General features: G+C 48.7%; 1 protein-coding gene across 11 annotated transcripts in view; it reads left to right on the top strand.

Annotated features, from left to right (window-relative positions):
• Positions 1–18,254, top strand: part of CACNA1D (calcium voltage-gated channel subunit alpha1 D) — a 313,594-nt gene that overhangs the window by 253,406 nt on the left and 41,934 nt on the right. For 10 of the 11 annotated variants that reach the window (XM_053669278.1, XM_053669277.1, XM_053669276.1 and 7 more), the window contains 4 exons: positions 27–228; positions 2,334–2,492; positions 3,891–4,001; positions 12,042–12,125. In XM_053669278.1, coding sequence (XP_053525253.1) covers positions 27–228; positions 2,334–2,492; positions 3,891–4,001; positions 12,042–12,125 — 556 coding nt within the window. The remainder of the gene's footprint in view (positions 1–26; positions 229–2,333; positions 2,493–3,890; positions 4,002–12,041; positions 12,126–18,254) is intronic. The other variant, XM_053669281.1, reaches the window with a different exon arrangement.

The raw sequence follows: 18,254 nt of genomic DNA, 5'->3' as shown, positions 1-18,254 counted from the left end.
GCTCACTCGGTCCTTCTGTTCTCCAGGTTGCTGTACAAAGCCATCGACTCGAACGGAGAGAATGTCGGCCCGATCTACAACTACCGTGTAGAGATCTCCATCTTCTTCATCATCTACATCATCATCGTTGCTTTCTTCATGATGAACATCTTCGTGGGTTTCGTCATTGTCACATTCCAGGAGCAGGGAGAAAAAGAGTATAAGAACTGTGAGCTGGACAAAAATCAGGTTAAAGTCACACGCTGTTTGGGCTTCCACCCCCCAAAGCAGGAGCAGGATTGCTTCTCCCTGAATGGTTCCCTGTGTACAATGAGAAGTGCCACCGGCGTCTGTCCCCGAGGCTTGGCCCCCTTCAGAGCACACCCACAGCCAGTCTGAGTCACTACTGTTGAAAGTTAGGTTCCCAGATACAGATTTGACTTTGTAATTGTGGAATCCACCCTCACATGTGTGGGTGAGACTACAGAGAGGTGCTTGGGCCGCCTTCTGTGGTCATGACCTACCAGTGACAGCTCAGAATCTTGTAGGGTGGTGTGGCCAGGGGCCAGAAAGTACCCAGAGACACTCCCGGAGTCCCTAATGACAGTCTTTTATCTTCTCAACCTCAGCACTATTGACATTTCAGGCCAGATAGTTCTTGTTGTGCTTTGTAGGATGTTTAGCAACATCCCTGGCCTCTAATCACTAGATTCCAGTAGCACTCACCTACACCCAGCACCGACCCCTGTTTTTGGTGACAACCAAAAACATCTCCAGTGGTGCCAAACGTCCCTGGTTGAGAACCTTTGACTTAGGAGGAAGTACGCTCTCACACCACAGGAAAAGGCACTAACTTTAGACTTGGGACCAAGATTGCAGTGGCAGCAATCTCTCTCTACCTAGCACCTTGTTTTAACCAAGCTGATAGAATCAGGGGCTTTGGCTCTCATTGTGTGATGGTGCAAGAGAGCCAAGTAGCCTGTGTTCTGGTCCTGTTCTACCTGCACTTGCTCTGTGGCTGTGAGTGCATCTCTAATCCTCTCTGGGTTTGCTTCTTTATCTCTAAATTGAGGCTGTTCTGAAGTTGCTTTTAGAGCTCTCTTCCAGCATTAAAAGATTCTGAGATGAAGATTCTACTCTGGGAGTTTCCCCCAAGCCCTCTATCAGCAGTATCTCGGTTTGATGATGACGGAGGAGCAAGAATAATCTGCCAGCCTAGACTTCCTGCGGGAAGTGGCTGTGGTGAGGCAGTCTGTCTTGGGTGGCAGCCATGCCCGTTGGGGGGAATGTGAGGACAGTGCTGGCTTATTTTGTAGGAAGATGTTGCTTCGAGTTGTCAGGATGTCTCTGCAGATTCCATCAGTGACAGTCAGAGGGAGGCCTGGCTCAGATCTTCGTCCCCACCAAGGAAGAAGAGTGTTAGGGCAAGGACCAGGCCAGCCGGACAGCACGAGAGCTGGAATCATTACCACCTGAGGCCTACAGCAGACTCAAGGGGGGGTCTCTGGAGTCAATGTGTGAGGTCATAGCGGGGCCAGATCCTAGACAGAGGGAGCCTATCTGAAGTCAGAACCCAGAGTCCAAGTAGAAGAAAGGGAGTAGGTCTGGGCTGAGGTACAAGCAGGGCCTGCTGCCAAGCTCTCAGGCCTGGAGGCCCCCTCTGGGCTTGCTGCAAAGAGTGGACCAGTCTTAGTTCCAGAGAAAGTGGGGACAGTAGTGCTCTGGCCATCATTAGTGACCCATAAGTCTGAGGACATGGTAAGTTCCTGAGCTGCAAAAGCTCACAGATGATACCCATAGCTCACTCACCATTAGGTACAGAAATAACACACTCCGGGCCCTGAGAGGTAACTTGGGCGCGTCTCTCCTGGGGCAGCCTTGGGGCTGCAGTCTCAGGCAGAGAACCCAACCCCTCTGGTTCTTGAGAGTTTCTATGCCTCTCAACATGGTCTCCTTCCCTGGAGGATAGCAGGGGCAGGAGAACTACAGATGTGATCCATTGGCATAGAGGAATAGCAGGAATAAGAATTGGGACAAGGCCTCATGGCTCTGCCCATGAACCCTGCAACCTCAGGTGGGCAGTTCACAGCTCTGGACTCAGTTTTGTAATAAGTAAAGTGGAAGCAGAATGGGGGATCTGGTCACTCCCAAGTTGCTGTGAGGATCAGAAGAGGAGATGGAGCTGAGGGCCCTTTGTCCCTGATGCAAAGTGGTGCCTGTGGGGGTTGACTGGTAGTTTTCCCCTTGGTCCTTCCCAGCAGGGGTTGCACCTACTCTTTCAGAGCAGGTGGGAGCTGTGCCCTCCTCCTGTAGACATGCTCAGGTCCCCTCTTTGCTCTTTTCTGCCGTTGCAGCGTCAGTGTGTTGAATACGCCTTGAAAGCACGTCCCTTGCGGAGATACATCCCCAAAAACCCCTACCAGTACAAGTTCTGGTACGTGGTGAACTCCTCGCCTTTCGAATACGTGATGTTTGTCCTCATCATGCTCAACACACTCTGCTTGGCTATGCAGGTAAAAATGAAGACACTTGGAGATGGGGATCATATCTGCCCCTTCTGCGCAGCCCCATGGTCCAGATTTTGAGGGTGGGAGGCCAGTCCCTCACAAGAGGGTGAGTTTGATTTTCTGATGAGTTGGGGCTGTAGTTTGTTCAGGGTCTCATTCTTAGCTAACAGTCATCGCTGTAGGAGTTTAAGATTGCTCTTTTGTCTTAGTAAGAGACTGTCCATACAGTGTGACCATAGGTAACAATGCTAGGGCCCCCTGGGGCCAGGGAGTGGTAGACTGAAGCCCTGTCTGACTGCAGTTAGACAGGGGTTCCAGTTCTGACTTGACTCCTCACCAGTGGGCAACCTTGGAAAAGTTGTTTAAATCCCCTGAGCCTGCTTTCTTTTTTGGTGAAATGGGAAGTTTATCATACCTACCTCAGATATAAATTTTATGCTAGATAATTGGTGTCAAGCCTTTTGCTCTGGGACTGTCACAGAGTAAGCACCCATTGTTGAAAACGACATGGAAGTCACATTCCCGTGCTCAAGGAGCTCTCCATATGGCAGCAGGGAATCTTCCTGCTCATGGAGTATTGGAGTTGGACCTGTGTTACAGCCTGTGTTGCTCTCACATTGAGAGCAAGGAGTACAACTCACTTCAACTGGCCAAGCTGGATTACAGTGTATTAACAGTGTTAAGTGTATTAACATGGTTACTTTTAATATAGTTCTGCATATTTATTATTATCACTGTAATTCATAGAATTAACAATTGGCCTTTCCAGCTGTTTTATTGTCTGGTTACAATAGGACAAGAAGCAAAAACCAAGGTCTAGATTCAGCTTTCACACTGACTTTAAGAACTTAAGCAAAGCAACTCCCACCGCTGTCTGGCACATGGTTCTAAAGACAGCCAACAACAAATTTCCTATTGCTTTCCTTAAACGTGAGAATTCTTTACACATGAGATGGACCATGCTCTGATGCTGGGGAAAGTAGGAAGTCAAGCTAGTACTGCCTTATATTGAACATAAAAGTAAATGGCATGAAGTTTATCCCTAACCAAGTCCTACCTTTATTCATAGACATTTTAGTAGGTTCTGCATTGTGCTTGGGTCATGGCCCCGAGTGTAAACCCTGCCAGAAGGAGGCAAGAGTTCCTCTTATCCAGGGCAGAGGACATTGATTTCTTTCCCCTTTATCATGCAGTCATCCTTACTTTCTCTAAGACCCCATGCACTTCGTGGGGAGGGCTTGTGACCTTGCAGTGCTAGCAGAGTCCCTGAGAGAGGGTGCTGTGCTGTGCAGGTGGCCTCTGTGTCCACATGGGGGATGGGCACCTGCAGAGCAGAGGGCCGAGGCCTCCTCCCAGGAGTCGGGAAGGAGCCTGTGAGAACCGCGCCTCTGCTCTCCTCCACAGCACTACGAGCAGTCCAAGATGTTTAATGACGCCATGGACATTCTCAACATGGTCTTCACTGGGGTGTTCACTGTTGAGATGGTTTTGAAAGTCATTGCATTTAAACCTAAGGTGAGTCGCTAAAACCACTTTTCAGAGGCTGTTGCTGAACCACCCCAGAGAAACACCCGCTTCCTGTTAGTCTTGCGTTACTGAATTATGCTGAATTGTTCTGGCCGCTAACTGGGTTATCACCTGAGAACATTAAAATCTGATTAGGGCATCTGTATACATATGGGAAAATAAATCTATAGAAACGAAACCTCATAAAAACAATTCTAAGAAAAAGGAGAAGGGAGGAGAGAATCGGGAATCGGTAGAGTGGAGATTGTTTTAAACCTGGTGTTCTGTTTCTAGAATAGCACATATCAGTAAACCCGGTTTTCTTTTCTGGAATAGCATGTATCCACCTGTCTCAGGGAGACTTGCTTCATTACTGGAGCCCTGGAGAAATTATTTTAACATAACCCATTAGAAAGAATTTGGCCGTGATTTTATTTTTAGATTTCTAGGATAAAGGCTTTGGTTTTATGTGTTTGGTCTACAGCATCTTTTTCACCTTTAATGGAAAGTCCTACCAGCTGCAGACCCCTCATAGCCATGCCACTTTTTGTTTATTTAACCTAGAAAATTCTCACTTTGGAACAAAACAAAACATGACATGCATTAAACTGCATTGGACAACTGAGCACGCTGTGTCTCCTTCGGGAGTGAGTCCATTTCACAGCTGTCAGTGTCTGCAGTAGGGGGCAGAGAGGACACTGTCGAGGAGCATGCGTGGTTCTGGATTCAAATCCCTTCCCTCCACCAGCTCATCAGACAAGTTCCTTTGCTGCTCTGAGCCTCAGTTTCCTCATCCATAAAATGAAGACATAATAGTCTTATTTCATAGGGTGCTTGTGAGGAGCAAACAGTTCCTAATGTGCTATGCTTAGGGGCACGCTTAGCAGGTAGTAGTGTCATGCTGACCCCACCCCCCCCACCATCATCCTCAACTAACGATGTTCCCTTGTTCTAAAGACTTTGACAGAGGAGCAAATCCTGGCTGAGCTGTGGGACATTTAACCCTCAGTTTCTTTTCTAGCAAAACCCCAAACTGTCAGAGTTAGAGAATGACAAGTTCATTGACCCAGTTATTGGTTCATCTGTGTGTAAGGTATCTGTAATTTAAGACTTGGATTATGAAATGATGATTTCACATACTCCATATTTATGTGGAATTCTAATTCAGAACTGTTCCTTTCTTTAATTTAAATTAATTTCTATGCAATCTTTATCAGCTCTTTGTGGACCCAAAAGAAAGGACACTTGTAAGTGACCAGTTGGGGTGATTGCAGTGGGGTCACATTTGGCACTTTTATGCATGGTCAGGTGTTATTTACTGTGACTTGTCCATATCTATACATATAAACATTGCCTCCTTTTCCAAATTCATCTTAATTTCCTTTGGAGATTGTGGTTTGCTTCCCTCTCACTTTTACTTCTTCAAATACTATTTGTTTGAACTGGTGGAAAAGTTTGCAAAGTAAACATCAAAAGTACTTGCAAAATGCAACATGGAACCTATCTATGGAGCATTTCTCAGACCTTTTTGCCATGTCTTCCCTCGCCTGGTGGTGATTAAGCTCTGAAGTTTTAAAAGCTTGTTTGTTCCAGCCTGAAGAGAAGAACCACTTGCCCATGGCATGTGTGTAAGAGAATGTGTGTGAGTGTGAGAGTGTGCGTGTGAGCACAAGCACATGCCCTGCCGCAGGCCATTGCATCCATGGCTCGTTGCACACTGCTCTGCCCAGTAAACTGCTGACCCCAAACCTGAGAAGGGAGTTCAGTGGCCTGTGAACAGACCAGACCGGATGCACCAAGTGAAAATTTATAATCAGTACTGATCAACTAGAGTTTTATAATGAGTAATTTCTGCCAGAAATTGTGCTGCTTGTAGTTTTACTTAGCAAGATATTTGCATAGCATAAGAGAACCTCAGATTATAATTGAGAAGTTTTTCAACAGCGATGGCAGCATCTCGGTGCTTGGGGAGCTCTGTCGCTGCGCTGACCACAGCAGGGGGAGGATTTTAGGCTGTTTTTGTGCCTGCAGAGCAGGAGAGTCGCTTCAGCGAGACAGATGCGAAGCTCTGCCTAAAGCAGCCCCTGACTTAATCTCGGTCTTTTCTTTATTGTTGACACCAGTCCAGGGAGCAGGCTTTCACGGACAGGTCAGGGAGAGCCCTCCCATCCCAGTCAGAGGGGCAGTTGGGCTGAGGGACCGTGTGGTAGAGGCTGCAGAGGGAAGAATCGTTGAGGAGGTGGCCGTGTGGGACGAAGGTTTGGGAAGCCTGGCCCATCAGTCCCATCTCTGCAAAGTCTTTGTTTCCTTTGAAACAAAGGGACCCTGCTTTGTAGCAGGGTCCCTTGGGGTAGCAATTGCCATAGTGAGGGCCATACCTTTAGGAGAACTCCTGTCTAGGAGAACATCTGTCAGGAGGGCCTGGGTCACAGCTGTTTTATAATTTAAATACAGAAAGTGAGTTCCTACTTTTCTGGTAGTGGAGATGTTGCAGGAGGAAGAGTTAAAGACCTTGCCCTGGGGACCTTCTTTATATTCAGGAGACTGACAATAAAACGGGGCCTCCTGAGATGGAGCACATTTAGAGGGACGCAGTCCCAGGACCCACGAGGTGAGGTCACCCAGCCTCCATAATCAGGAAGGGCTGAGGTCAGCTGGGAGCTTGGCAGTGGGGGAGGCAGGCTCCCTGCATGCTTACCTCACTGGGAGAGGTAAGAGTGCAAGGTGGGGAGAAACCAGAGACCCAAGGTTAGGGCAAGGCAAGCAGGCTGTTTAGTATGTTGTATCAGCTCCCAAGGGAAACCCACTTGTCAGGCATTGACCTCATGCACTCTCGGTTGTGCTTTCAACTTGGAGTTGGCTGTGTAGCCCTAGGGTTTTGAAAAGTGGGCCATCATTTAGCTAAGAGACAGCCCCACTCCCCTGGCCTTTTCCTCCAATATTCCCTGGGGAAGCCACCGGAATTCTCTGGTGAATTCTGTTGTTCCAAGGAGGGAGATGAGGAAGAGAGGTCTTTTCCAGAGGACTGGCTTCTGCAAGGAGGAAGAATGCTTCTGATTTTCCCAAGGCTTCCTCTTTGTGCTTCTAGATGTCACCCATCTGGTGTTTGGTCCAGCACATGTTCGAGCCAGGTTGCCTGCCTTGGTTGTGGGCTTATCCCCAGAGAGCCACACTTTGTTCCAAAGTCTTAGGCTATAAAGTATTTTGATCTTGCTTCTACTTCAAAAATGGCTATTTACACACTCAGCCACTTGTACTTGGTAAGAGTAAAGAGTAGTTAGGTTTGGGGAAAGAAGAAAGAGTTTTAGTGCAGTCCCCATGTGTCTGTGCAGAGCTGGTGCACAGTGTTGCTGGGTCATCTGGGTCCACCGGCCTCCAGGGGCAGCAGCTCCAGGGCCCCTGGCAGAGTCAGGCTTAACAAGAAAACCTTAGCGGTTTTCCTAGAGGACATTCTCCATCTCCCGGAAAGAATATCCGATTACTGTCTTTTCAGTTCAGTGATCACATATAAGGTAAATGATTGATTTTAATGCCAAATAACAGTCCACTTCGCCCTCTCCTTAACTAGAACTTTATGTCAGATTTCTTCATGGGCTCAGCCTGTTCCTTTAATGGGTTTTCTCAGAACTCTCCTGGTCCCCTTCTCACCTGGCGAAATGGGTACCTGCCCAGGCCTTCAGTGGCCACCTCACATCATTCCAAATCTCTGCTGCCCTCCTCCCTTCTGAGTTGCCCTGACTGCTAAGTCATCTCCCTGCCTCCGGCCTCAGCCCCACTCTGTTCATCTTCCACATACTCCCTTTGTAAGCCCAGAGCTGACTATGCTGCTCTTCCAGTGCAATTCTGCCACTGGCCACCTTTGGCATACTTTTCTTAGTCTAATTTCAAAGTCTTCCACTAAAACCTTGGCCCATTTATGTTTCTGCCTCATTTCCAGCCACTCTCTCCCTATCATTTTTTCCCCCACCTCATCCCCAACGTTAACATGAGAGACCTTTCCCTGGCACATGCTTCTGGCTGTTATCCGTTAAGGCCTGTCTGAAATAGTGGCTCCTCTGTGACACCATCCCCACCAGCCCAGCCAGAATCAGCTCTTTGTGTTGTTAGATGCTTATGGTACGTTAGCATCATCATTGCTACTTCATGGCTCTCTCTCCACTAGCTGATGTTGTAGGCTGGGTCTCCTTTGCCTTACACGATGCCTGCTACAAGCTGGTTGCTCAGTAAAGATTGGGGAATGAAGAAGGGAATAAATGCATGAGCCCTTGGGTATACCGTCTTGGCATAAGAGGGTACCTGGATTTCTGTCATGGGATTTGGGGGCAGACTAGAGTGGCCAAAAGTGAATATGTTTTCTTATAAACATTCACATGACCTTTGGAAAGGCTTGTGCTAGTTAGAAAGCTGCCAGCTATAGTTTCTATGAAAAGTTGGTGCTATGGGTCATACCTTATGTCAAATTCTGCCCTGGCAGAAACTGGTAATTGCTCTGGTTGCCATGGTCAACAGCAAAAGCAGGTCATTTGTTAAAGGCTTCTTCAGATCTGCAGATGCGACCCTGGACTTGGGCTGCTTTTCTGTTTCTCATGTGTAGCCATTCCACAGACATTCTCCACCATGTGTGCCAAGTCTTTGCAGCTACCTTGCCCCAAGACACATTTTAGTTGGTTTATGATTTTAAATTTCTGGATTCAGAATTCTTTCCAGGTAATAGATGATATTGCAAGTGGGTGATTCGCTTCGTCTTTTCAAGCAGATAGAGCTGGACAAAAAATAGAATATAAGGGCCAACCCTGGCTGGGTTGGTAAGGACTGCTGGTTCTGCTTGAGGGAGCCTGGCCTCAGAAGTCAGCTGCAGGAGAATTTGCTGTCAATGTCCGAGAGAGATGGCGCTGGGCCCTCTGTTGGAAGACAGTGTCTAATTTTCTGGTGACACCAGAATTTGGTGGGAAAGGGGTGGGGGACTGAGTCATGTTCACTTGACAGCGATTTTATTAGAAAGGAAAGCTACTAAGTAGGAAACAGGGTGTGGGAAGAAAGGGCGGGCTGGCATTTTCTGCCCTCCTGGACCTACCAGAGTCACCTGGTCAGATCCTGTGGTTCCAGCCACCTACCCCCAACTCAAGCCTCCTGTCACCTGGGTTAGGGGTGTCAGCTCTCGGGTTTTGGGAGTATGAGGGATCCTGGAGAGAGAGTTGATGAGATTGCCAAAAAGTTCCAGGATCCCAAATGTCAAGCCCCTGTCACGTTGATTTAAAGTGACTTTATGCAGCATTTTGAGCCACAGTGACCCACTGGACAATAGTTTATTGGCTGATAGAAATGATCCAAAGGTTAATACTGATAATCCTGGGCAGAGAGAGAGAAGTCCAGAGTAGGTGGCAGAAGTCCACAGTAGGTGACAGGGACTGGCACCCAGCACACAGGGAGTGGATTTGGCCTCAGGTAAATGACAGACTGTAACGGGAGAAGCAGAATGCACAGAGCAGCATGGCCAGGGCTGTCCCTGGCTGGGACAGGAGAGGGGGAGGAATGCTTGGTCTTCTGTTCCGTGCGGACACTGGAGGCCCAGCTGCTACTGATGACTAAGGATGTTACTGAGGCACCCATTTCTCTTTAGAGGAGAGCGGAAGGACCACCCAACTCTCTTGAGCTTTTGAGTTGCTGTTAAGACCACAAAGGAAAAGGCAGGCCCTGCCCCTCAGAGCAATCCGCCAAGGCTGCTGCTAGTCAGCCGACTTATCACTCACAACAGTGTGCATCATTCCGAGAGAATCTGTATCCTTACAACCTGGGGCACCCACAGCAGCTCTCGGTTTACCCTCTGATCCTGCTGACTTGTTGGTTGGAGACTTCCTTCATGTCCTGGTGCAAGCTCTTCGTCTCATCTCTGACCAGCATGAGTGGCATGTTAGCAGCACTAGTCTGGCCCTTAGAGTGGCCCATCTTTCCTCAGTTGTGCTGGCCAAGAATCATGTACCGTGAGAAGAAAAGCTAAGATATAGGATGTGGTATTTCTTAAGAAGACCTTCCCATTAGACTTGGATCCACAGGTCTTCAGAGTTGGGCCAGTGAACTCCTTCTGTTTACGTACTGAGATCGGGGTCTGGGAGGGTGGAAGTTGCTGAGGGTAACATGTGACTGAGGCACTATGATCGTAGGAAGGAGGAAGAGAGCCAAAGCCTCGGTCAGAAGTCATGGCAGTTGGGTGGGAAAATCTTACATTTAAAACAAAATTTTGTAAAAAGCCAAACCGTCAGTCAGTGTCATCGCTCCCCTACATGTGCACCTAAAGTGATTAACAGTAGCTAGAATAAACCTGCCATCTCCAGCTATTAGGGCAGCCAACATGTCCACGTTCTCTGCTGTGTCATAGAAGGCTGGGTTCTGCAGTGACGTGTCCTCTGGGCCTGCACTTGATCAAAAGTTCATGAGACCTGACACTTCAAAGTATATTCTGTTCTAGTTTTCTCGACCCAGCACAAAACCTACTCAGTGGTGAACACCCCAGTGGTGAGCACACTGGGCCCCTTTTTTATATTACTCAGATCTAAATTTTTTTTTCCAAAACATGTTCTGACTTTCTAAAAGGACATGGTGGATTTATAGGCAGAGTCACTGGCATTGCGACAGGTAGCCTCTGTGTGCAGTGCTGCCCACCACCCTCCTCGATCTCACCCTCTTCCTGGGGGTGTCGGGGGACAACAGGCATGAATTTAGCACCTACTGCCTTAAACCCAGAATAAGAAGTAAAATGCACAGCACATGTATATGGATTTGTAAGTCACACTCATGGGGATGTTGTGTCTTCAGAATTGTTGCAAGATATGAGGACCTGGGGGGGAAAAAGCAGTGGGCTGAGTAATCTATAGGAAGAGACATTGCAAGAGGTCAGACTGGGTTTAGGGGTGTCAGGGTTAGTGGAAGAGGGGACAGAGTCATCAGCTTAGTCATCCTCCTCAGAGTGATGGACTTGCAAAGACCCCAGATTCAGTGATCAAGATATGAGAGATGCAGAGTCACTGTGATGGGGGTAGGAGACAGAGGATCTGAAAAGGTCCCCTCAGGGAGGTGGCATTTAATCTGACCTTGAAGAAGGAAGTGCATGTGGGCAGAGTGGGGTGGGGAGGCATCGGGAGGTGGGGAGGCATCGGGAAGTGGGGAAGAACCTGGTAGTGGTTTTGATGAAGGGGAAGGAGTCCTGTTAGCCTGGAGGGTGAAGAGGGAGGAAGAGAGCAAGAGTTGGGTGCAAGGAGGAACCTGCTGGTGACTTGGGGCTGCCCTCTGTGACAAGGGGAGCCCATGAGCGTCCCTGTCGTCCTTCTGTGCTCTTTCCCTCTGTAAGACCTGCCGGGACTTCCCCACAGGGCCCCCATCCATGTAACCCAGAGTGAGCTTCTCTGCTGTGACTCGGTGCCTTGGACCTGTATGTGTCACTCTGCCTGTCTCCCCATCAGCCATTGCCACACACGTCTACATCCCTGTTAGCGGTGAGAACACAGGGACTTGTCAGGCACACCCTTGGTAATTCTCATTGGACTGGAGAGGAGGGGGAGGGGTTACTGGTTTGTTTTAAAGGCACAGAAATGAGCATGTGCAATGCCTGGTCACAGTGCTCTTCGAGTAGGGAAGAGAAGGAAGTGGGGTGACTGGGGTCTCTGGGAGGAGTCAGAGCAGCTTTTTCTTCATCAGCGTGTGAGGATTTGGGCTTGTTACCCTGGGTATCAGAGCAGAGTCGCCAAGGGCCTGTTTCTGTCCTGCAGAGATTCTGCTGGGCTTGGTGCTGCTCAGGGCCACAAGTATGCATTGTGTGTGTGTGTGCGTGTGTGTGTGCGTGTGCGTGTGCGCGCAGCCTCTCCAACACATGCAGGTGCACACCATCCTCTGTGTCCCTTTCCACCAGTGGACAGTATTGTTGCCTCCCTTTGGCCTTCCTGCCCCATGTGGTTGCCATGGGTGCTCTGGGGCCTGGATGCGTCCCCATATGGTCCATGTGGCGTTTCATTCATACATGCTCATAAATGTCTGCCCCCTGCCTGCTCTGTCCAGGGGTATTTTAGTGACGCCTGGAATACGTTTGACTCCCTCATCGTAATCGGCAGCATTATAGACGTGGCCCTCAGCGAAGCCGACGTGAGTATGTGCCCGCCCGTGGCCGCCCGCCTCTTATCCTTTGTCTGTGCACTCTCCACCCCCAACCCCGCACTGGCATCACCTGGACAAGTCACAGAGCCCAGTTTCACTTCACTTGAAACCAGGAGTTTCCTAATGAGAGCTGCGGAAAACAGGCCTTTCAGGGAGAGCCTCGTCCTGGGCCTTTTTAGACAGGTCACCTTTTGGAGGACTATTTTGCAGCATTACCCAAGTCACCGGTAGGCAGGGTAAGATAGGCGTCTCGAATTGTTTTGATTTTTGTGTCAGCAGTGGTATCCAAAGTGATGTATCTATAACATGTTTGTTTTAGGGCGTTTTTTTCAAGTAGCCGGGTAGCACAATGCCAGAACGTTCCCCTTTGATAACACTGTCCTTTTCTTCTTTTTTCCTGTCGTGCCTCATCTCTTCTGTGGCTTCTGAATGCTTGCCCTAACAGCACTATTTCACTGATGCATGGAACACTTTTGATGCCTTAATTGTTGTTGGTAGCGTCGTTGATATTGCTATAACTGAAGTGAATGTAAGTAGCAAACTTTGTGTCCTACAACGTACTTCGTTTTATTAAGTCTAACGTAGAGGAGACTAGAATCCCCCTGACCCAAGGATCTCTGTATGCTTTAGAAATTCAGGCACTCATCTCTTTTGAAAGACTAAGACGATTTTTTGGTCTCCCCACCCTCGCCCCACTCCGTTCCCATGAAAGAGAATGGGAAAGTAAATGTAGAATTACTGCTTTGGAGCTAAAACATTATTTTAATAGAATATCTTATTAAAATGCTAAGGGCTAGGAGTTAATGACATATGTGAATTTTAGCACTCCTAGCAGTGTGACCTTGGCATGTCCCCCAATGCTTTGTGCCCCAGCTTTCCCAGCTGTAAAATGGAGTTTATAGTGTGTGCTTTGATACCCACGGTGGTTCTGTGAAAGCACAGGAGGGAAACACCACAGTCGTGCCCTGAACATGTGGCTGTTGATGCTGGTGTCCTCACCTGTCCCCTGAGTCTGGCTGGTGACACCGGGGAACATCCCTCAAGCTAGCTCCCCAGATGGTGATGCTGACGGAAAAGCTGCCCAGGACCAGGAGGAGAGCGTAGCGCATATCAAGCAAGGGTCGGGGGGAGTCAGTGCTCCTTTGCTGTGCTCAGCTGAATCCTTTGATGAGAGAACAAGCTATGTGGCAGATGGTGTGACCCTCTCTCCTTCAAGAAGCATCCTGAGAATCCTTCTTAAAAATTAAGAGGCTTGGAGGAAGGGGAGCACCACCTCCTGCTGGCTCCTCTCAGGTCTGAGCCATGCCTGGACCGGTGGGCCTGGGCAGGCAGAAATGGCCCTGCCCGCCTGGTCTGTCCCAGCTCATCAGTAAGTCTTCGTGGGTGTCCTGTGTGTACCAGGTTGTGTAGAGCCCTTTGTGGGGGCAGTGGAGCATGGGGCAGAGCTGTTGTGTAGCGCTGGCTTCTCGCTCCATGTTGCCAGCCCAGCCTCTCCCCACACGTGGCTGGGAAGGGGCCGCCATGCTTTGCCTGGCTGACATCTGCAGAATTATATGTCCATCCTGGTGCCCAGATAGCTTGTGCCAAGCAAGGACAATGAAATTCCTTTATGCCACCTGTTTGGGGGGCGGGCAGATTCTGGAGTGTAGACTATGAAACAAGCTGCCACTGGCCTGGAGATCCCCAGACCTGGCAGTTCCAGTCCTAGTTCAAAACCATTTGTTGGATCTGGGGCTCACTTCCTTCTTGGATCAGCTAGGGTCAATGAAATCTGTTCTCCCTGCTTCAGAGGTATGTTGGGATGCAATAATATGAATATTTGAAAATGCTTGCTAAAAAACCCAAAGTCTTAGGGAGATACAAGGGTGTCATTGTAAGATTTTCCAAGTGAAGTGGACTCTAAGACATTAGCATATGCATGAAGGTATGACTGAAGCCTTTTAACACCCAAATTCATGCCATGACAAGGTATAAACATGGTATTTTATATCCCCTAACCTCCAGACTTATGAAATTCCACTTCATGTGAAATATTCCATGTCAGCTATAAAATTGCCATTCATAATGTATAAATTATTCTTGGTTATAAAATAATCTCGTGTTAATGGGAGAACAGCAGGACCCTAATTCGGCAGCCATGGGCTCTCTCCTGAGTTTATGAGCAGACATCTGCCTGCTTAATCATCTTACAATGAAAAGCACTTATAACTTATATTGAAGTATACTCACATGAAAATTCTGAAACAGAGGCTTATGTAAGTCAGAGAGGGTCTATAATGGAAATGAAAATATAATAAACTACAATTTTAGCAGGTTTCCCTAGAGCACTCAGTGCTTAAAGTGCTGTGCAGGTGTTGGGTATAAATGCCTGGTTTCTGGGTACCAGGATGTTGGCCAAGTTTGTTCACTGAGTAAACGAGCCAGCTCTCCGATGCCGGGCCCACCTGCTGGCTGGCAGGGAGTGGCACCGGTTCATTCAGCAACAGCACGTGCCTGGCTTCCTGGCTGTCTTGCCCTGTGTCGGGCACAGGAGCCTGCTGCACCTGTTGCCTCTGGCCGAGCCTTGCTCACCAGTGTCCCAACGTTGTCCTCCTTTCTCTCTCTTTAGTCAGGAAAGTCACGGGTCTACAAAAGCCCACACTGAGTAGTCTAGTTAGCATTTGACACTAGGGTATCTATGAAACAAGCTGTCACTGGGCACATTCCTGGTGTTTAATCAGACTTTCAGAATCACACTGGGAATCATGCCCATGCTGTCATTTCAGTCAGAATGAAATGACATTTCCCTACCTTTCCCCTGGCCAGATGTAGCTTGAGGCCAAATCTTCCGCAACCAGTGGCGATCTCAGTTTTCTGCCCTGGGCCAGTAGAATACTCCTGTGGGAGACCTCAGCATTTCTCTGCTAGGCGCCAGTGCAGAGCGAATGCTCCAGGCCACTTTCTCATTTATGCAGTCTTTCGGTACGTGTTTATTAGACATCTAGAATTCTCAGGCCACGGGTGAAGCTTGGGGGAGGCCCAGAGATAAGAGAGACTAGGTGTCCTTAACCTCCGATGGTATAGTTCTCTGAACAGGCTGTTGCCTCCTGCAGCCCCTCGTAGATGCCGAGTTTCAGGGTCACAGCACACATCGTTTCCCTGCGTGGCCATGTCCCCTGAGCTCCTGGGTCAGCTGAGCATGAACACTCTGGTCCACTGTTGGCTGTTTTTAGGTGCCATAAGTCATCATTATTTGCAATATTAACTTGCTGTGCTCTCTCCCCCAACCTCTGTTGATCTTTATTTTCTGTTGCCTAATTGACTTTCATGTTGGTTTTATTTTTAGAAAATTGTAGCGGCAAGTATATATAAACATATATACGGTGAAGTCATTAAAGCAAAAGCACTTTAAAGACTGTATACTTGTTTTTGGCTTCCCCACCTTTGGTTTTCACTGAGTTTCACAGGACGTGCTCTTGGTCATGGTCATCTAAATTGTTTCCTGTCCCACCTTTCGTTGTCTCCAGTCTGGGGCCTGAGCTGAGGCCATCTTGGTCAGTCTTGCTTAGCTCTGTGACTCGCCAGCATAATCTTCAAGAATGAATAATCTGGCCTGGAAATGAGAAATAGAGCTTGCATTTGTATTCTTAAAAAAAAAAAAAAAGCAGTTTGGATGGCCCTTTCCGTTGTCCTGCTTGCATGCTCACCCAGCCCCGCTGCCCTTCCCCCAGCCCGCTCTGATCATGGTGTGATAGTGCTCATGGATTCATCTTCCTGGCTTTTGGTCATCACACCACCAAGCTGCTAAAATGTCAGACGACAACTGGCAAGCTTACTTTTGCTCCCTTTTAGATGCCCGTTTGCTCTTTGGCGAAATGACCCGGCAACATATTCTCCCTGTCCCAGGAATGGCTGCCTTTGCCATTACCATTATTGCGGGGTTGGGGGGTGGAATACTTGTACAGAGGCCGTGTCTGCCTTGTTACTACTTACTGAAGAATGTGTCAAACGTCAGTAAAGAACTTACTCCTAAGGACCCAAGAATTGTCCCTGACTTGTCAGGCCCGAGTTTGGACCAGGTGGCCAATTGCGGCAGTCAGCTTCTTGCTGTGAACCCACAGTCAGGTTTTTCAGCCCTCTGTTCCCGTGCTCACCCTTTTGTAGGCACCAGGTTGCTGGCTTCTGCACACAGCTCAGCAGTACCAAATACAGAAGCCCTCCCTCCCTGAGGTGTTACGTGCCAGGTCAGAAGTCATCAGAAGGAGTCTTCCTCCAAAGACTGGGTTCTCCAGGACACCTAGGGTTAACTGGCTCTGGGATGTTGGTTTGTTTCCTGTCTGGATTGAAAAACTGCATCCTTTTGGCTTTTCCAGAGAAAGATTGGAGTCAATTCAGAAAGTGCAGATTGAGCTTTTCGATTGCACTTGGGAAACTCAGGGCTCGTTGGACTTCTGTAGTTGGAGGAGGGCTGACCCTGAGCCTGCATCTCAAAAACCCACTTGAGAGCCCTGTGGGAAGGGGCTGGAGAGAACACTGCAGGGACCTAAGGAGCTTTCCCAACCTGGGCATATTATTTGGCTTCCTGAGGCTGGGGGCCATCTCCCTGTTGGGGTCCCAGCTGGAGCCTGGCATCTCAGGGTTGGAAGGAGCCACTGAGGTCATCTAGACCAGGCCTTGAGATGATGCTGGAATCCCCTCTGTTGAAAACTGATCATGCCACCTCTAACAGCTGTCTTTGGAAGGCTGCCTAGGGAGTGAGTCCTTTTTCAATCTCATGTCCTCTAGCAGTGACCTGTGTTGGTCCCAGGAGTCCAGCAGCTTGTCCTCCTTCATTCCTTGTGAGGAAGATGGCAGATCTCTCTGCATTCAGTTACTGAACCCGCAGCAATCTCCAAAGAACCCACTGTCAGCTGTAACAGCCCAAGTGGGCTTTTCTAGTGGTCCCACTGAGTGGCCAATCTAGACCTAAAAGGCATGAGCTGGTGTGTGTGACCAGCGGAGGATGTGGCCCAGCTTTACCCTGCTTAGGACTGCAGTTCTTGGTTCTGGCAGCATGGTAGAATCATCTGGGAATTTCTAAAACTTCCAAAGCTTAGGCAGCCCCCCACCAAGTAAATAAGAATCTTTGGGGGGTAGGACATAGCCATCAGATTTTGTCAGAGATCCCTTGGCAGTTCTCACATGCCGCCCAGCGTGCGAGCTGGCCTATCCACTTCGTCAGGCTAGCATTCGTAGTTTGATTGAAGCCGTTCTTGGGATCCTTGCAATTTGTAAGATATTTTGGCAACTTGCACTATCCCCCAGTGCTGCCATTGGCACCTCCCCCGCTCAGTCCTCCTGCCCTTGATGGTGCACGGGGAAGGGGGGCTGCCGCAGGCTGCACGGGGGTGCATGTGGCTTGATGTGCTGTTTGTTCTCTCCTTCCACCGATGCATGTTGTGCTGCCTTGTCCCTCCACAGATGCTCTTTTCTCCTGTTCTTTGATTTTTCTATGATTTCGAGTTCATGGCCCAAGATTTTGCCATACGCCAAAGACATCAATTGGAAGAGAGATGTGCAGTTCAAAAGTCAGTTTGGCTGCTAACTTTCCATGTCAGAAGGAAGGGGGTGATGAGAGGTCTGTCAGACTGGGAGCAGGATAGACAGCAGCGACCAGATGGGGCCTGGGCTGGAGCATGTGGCCAGGAAGAGTGTCTCCTTATCCTCCCACGGGTTCAACTCACAGGTTACGTGTGGACATTTCAAATGCGTGCTGTGGAGGGCTCTGTCTTACACCCACTCTTGTCCCTTTAGAGTAGGCAAGCACTGGTATGCACGCTCACACTCGTACAGCCTCACACTCCTGCTGCACGGATGACTGGAACCTGCCTGCACATGGGAGGTGGTGTGGGAGACAGGGAGACGCTAGAAAACGAATTCCTTCATTTGTTAAAGTCTTAAGTTAAACACCACTATCTGTCCCTTTTAGGAGATGTTCTTTGTTTTGAGGTGAGATGATAGAAGAGGAAAATAAAAATACAGCCCTGGGGCTTGAACAGACCCATTGCAGAGTTTACATTCTGAGTGCCCAGGTGACCCAGGGCCCCCTTTTTTTTACTGTGTAAAAATCTGTTAGTCCCGTGTTCATAATTGCATTGC

Source organism: Artibeus jamaicensis, unplaced genomic scaffold (assembly GCF_021234435.1).
Source record: "Artibeus jamaicensis isolate MK-2021 breed Jamaican fruit bat unplaced genomic scaffold, CSHL_Jam_final contig_519, whole genome shotgun sequence".
Classification (NCBI taxonomy): domain Eukaryota; kingdom Metazoa; phylum Chordata; class Mammalia; order Chiroptera; family Phyllostomidae; genus Artibeus; species Artibeus jamaicensis.
The sequence above is the reverse complement of the archived record's forward strand: the minus strand, read 5'-3'. Positions and strand labels throughout refer to the sequence as shown.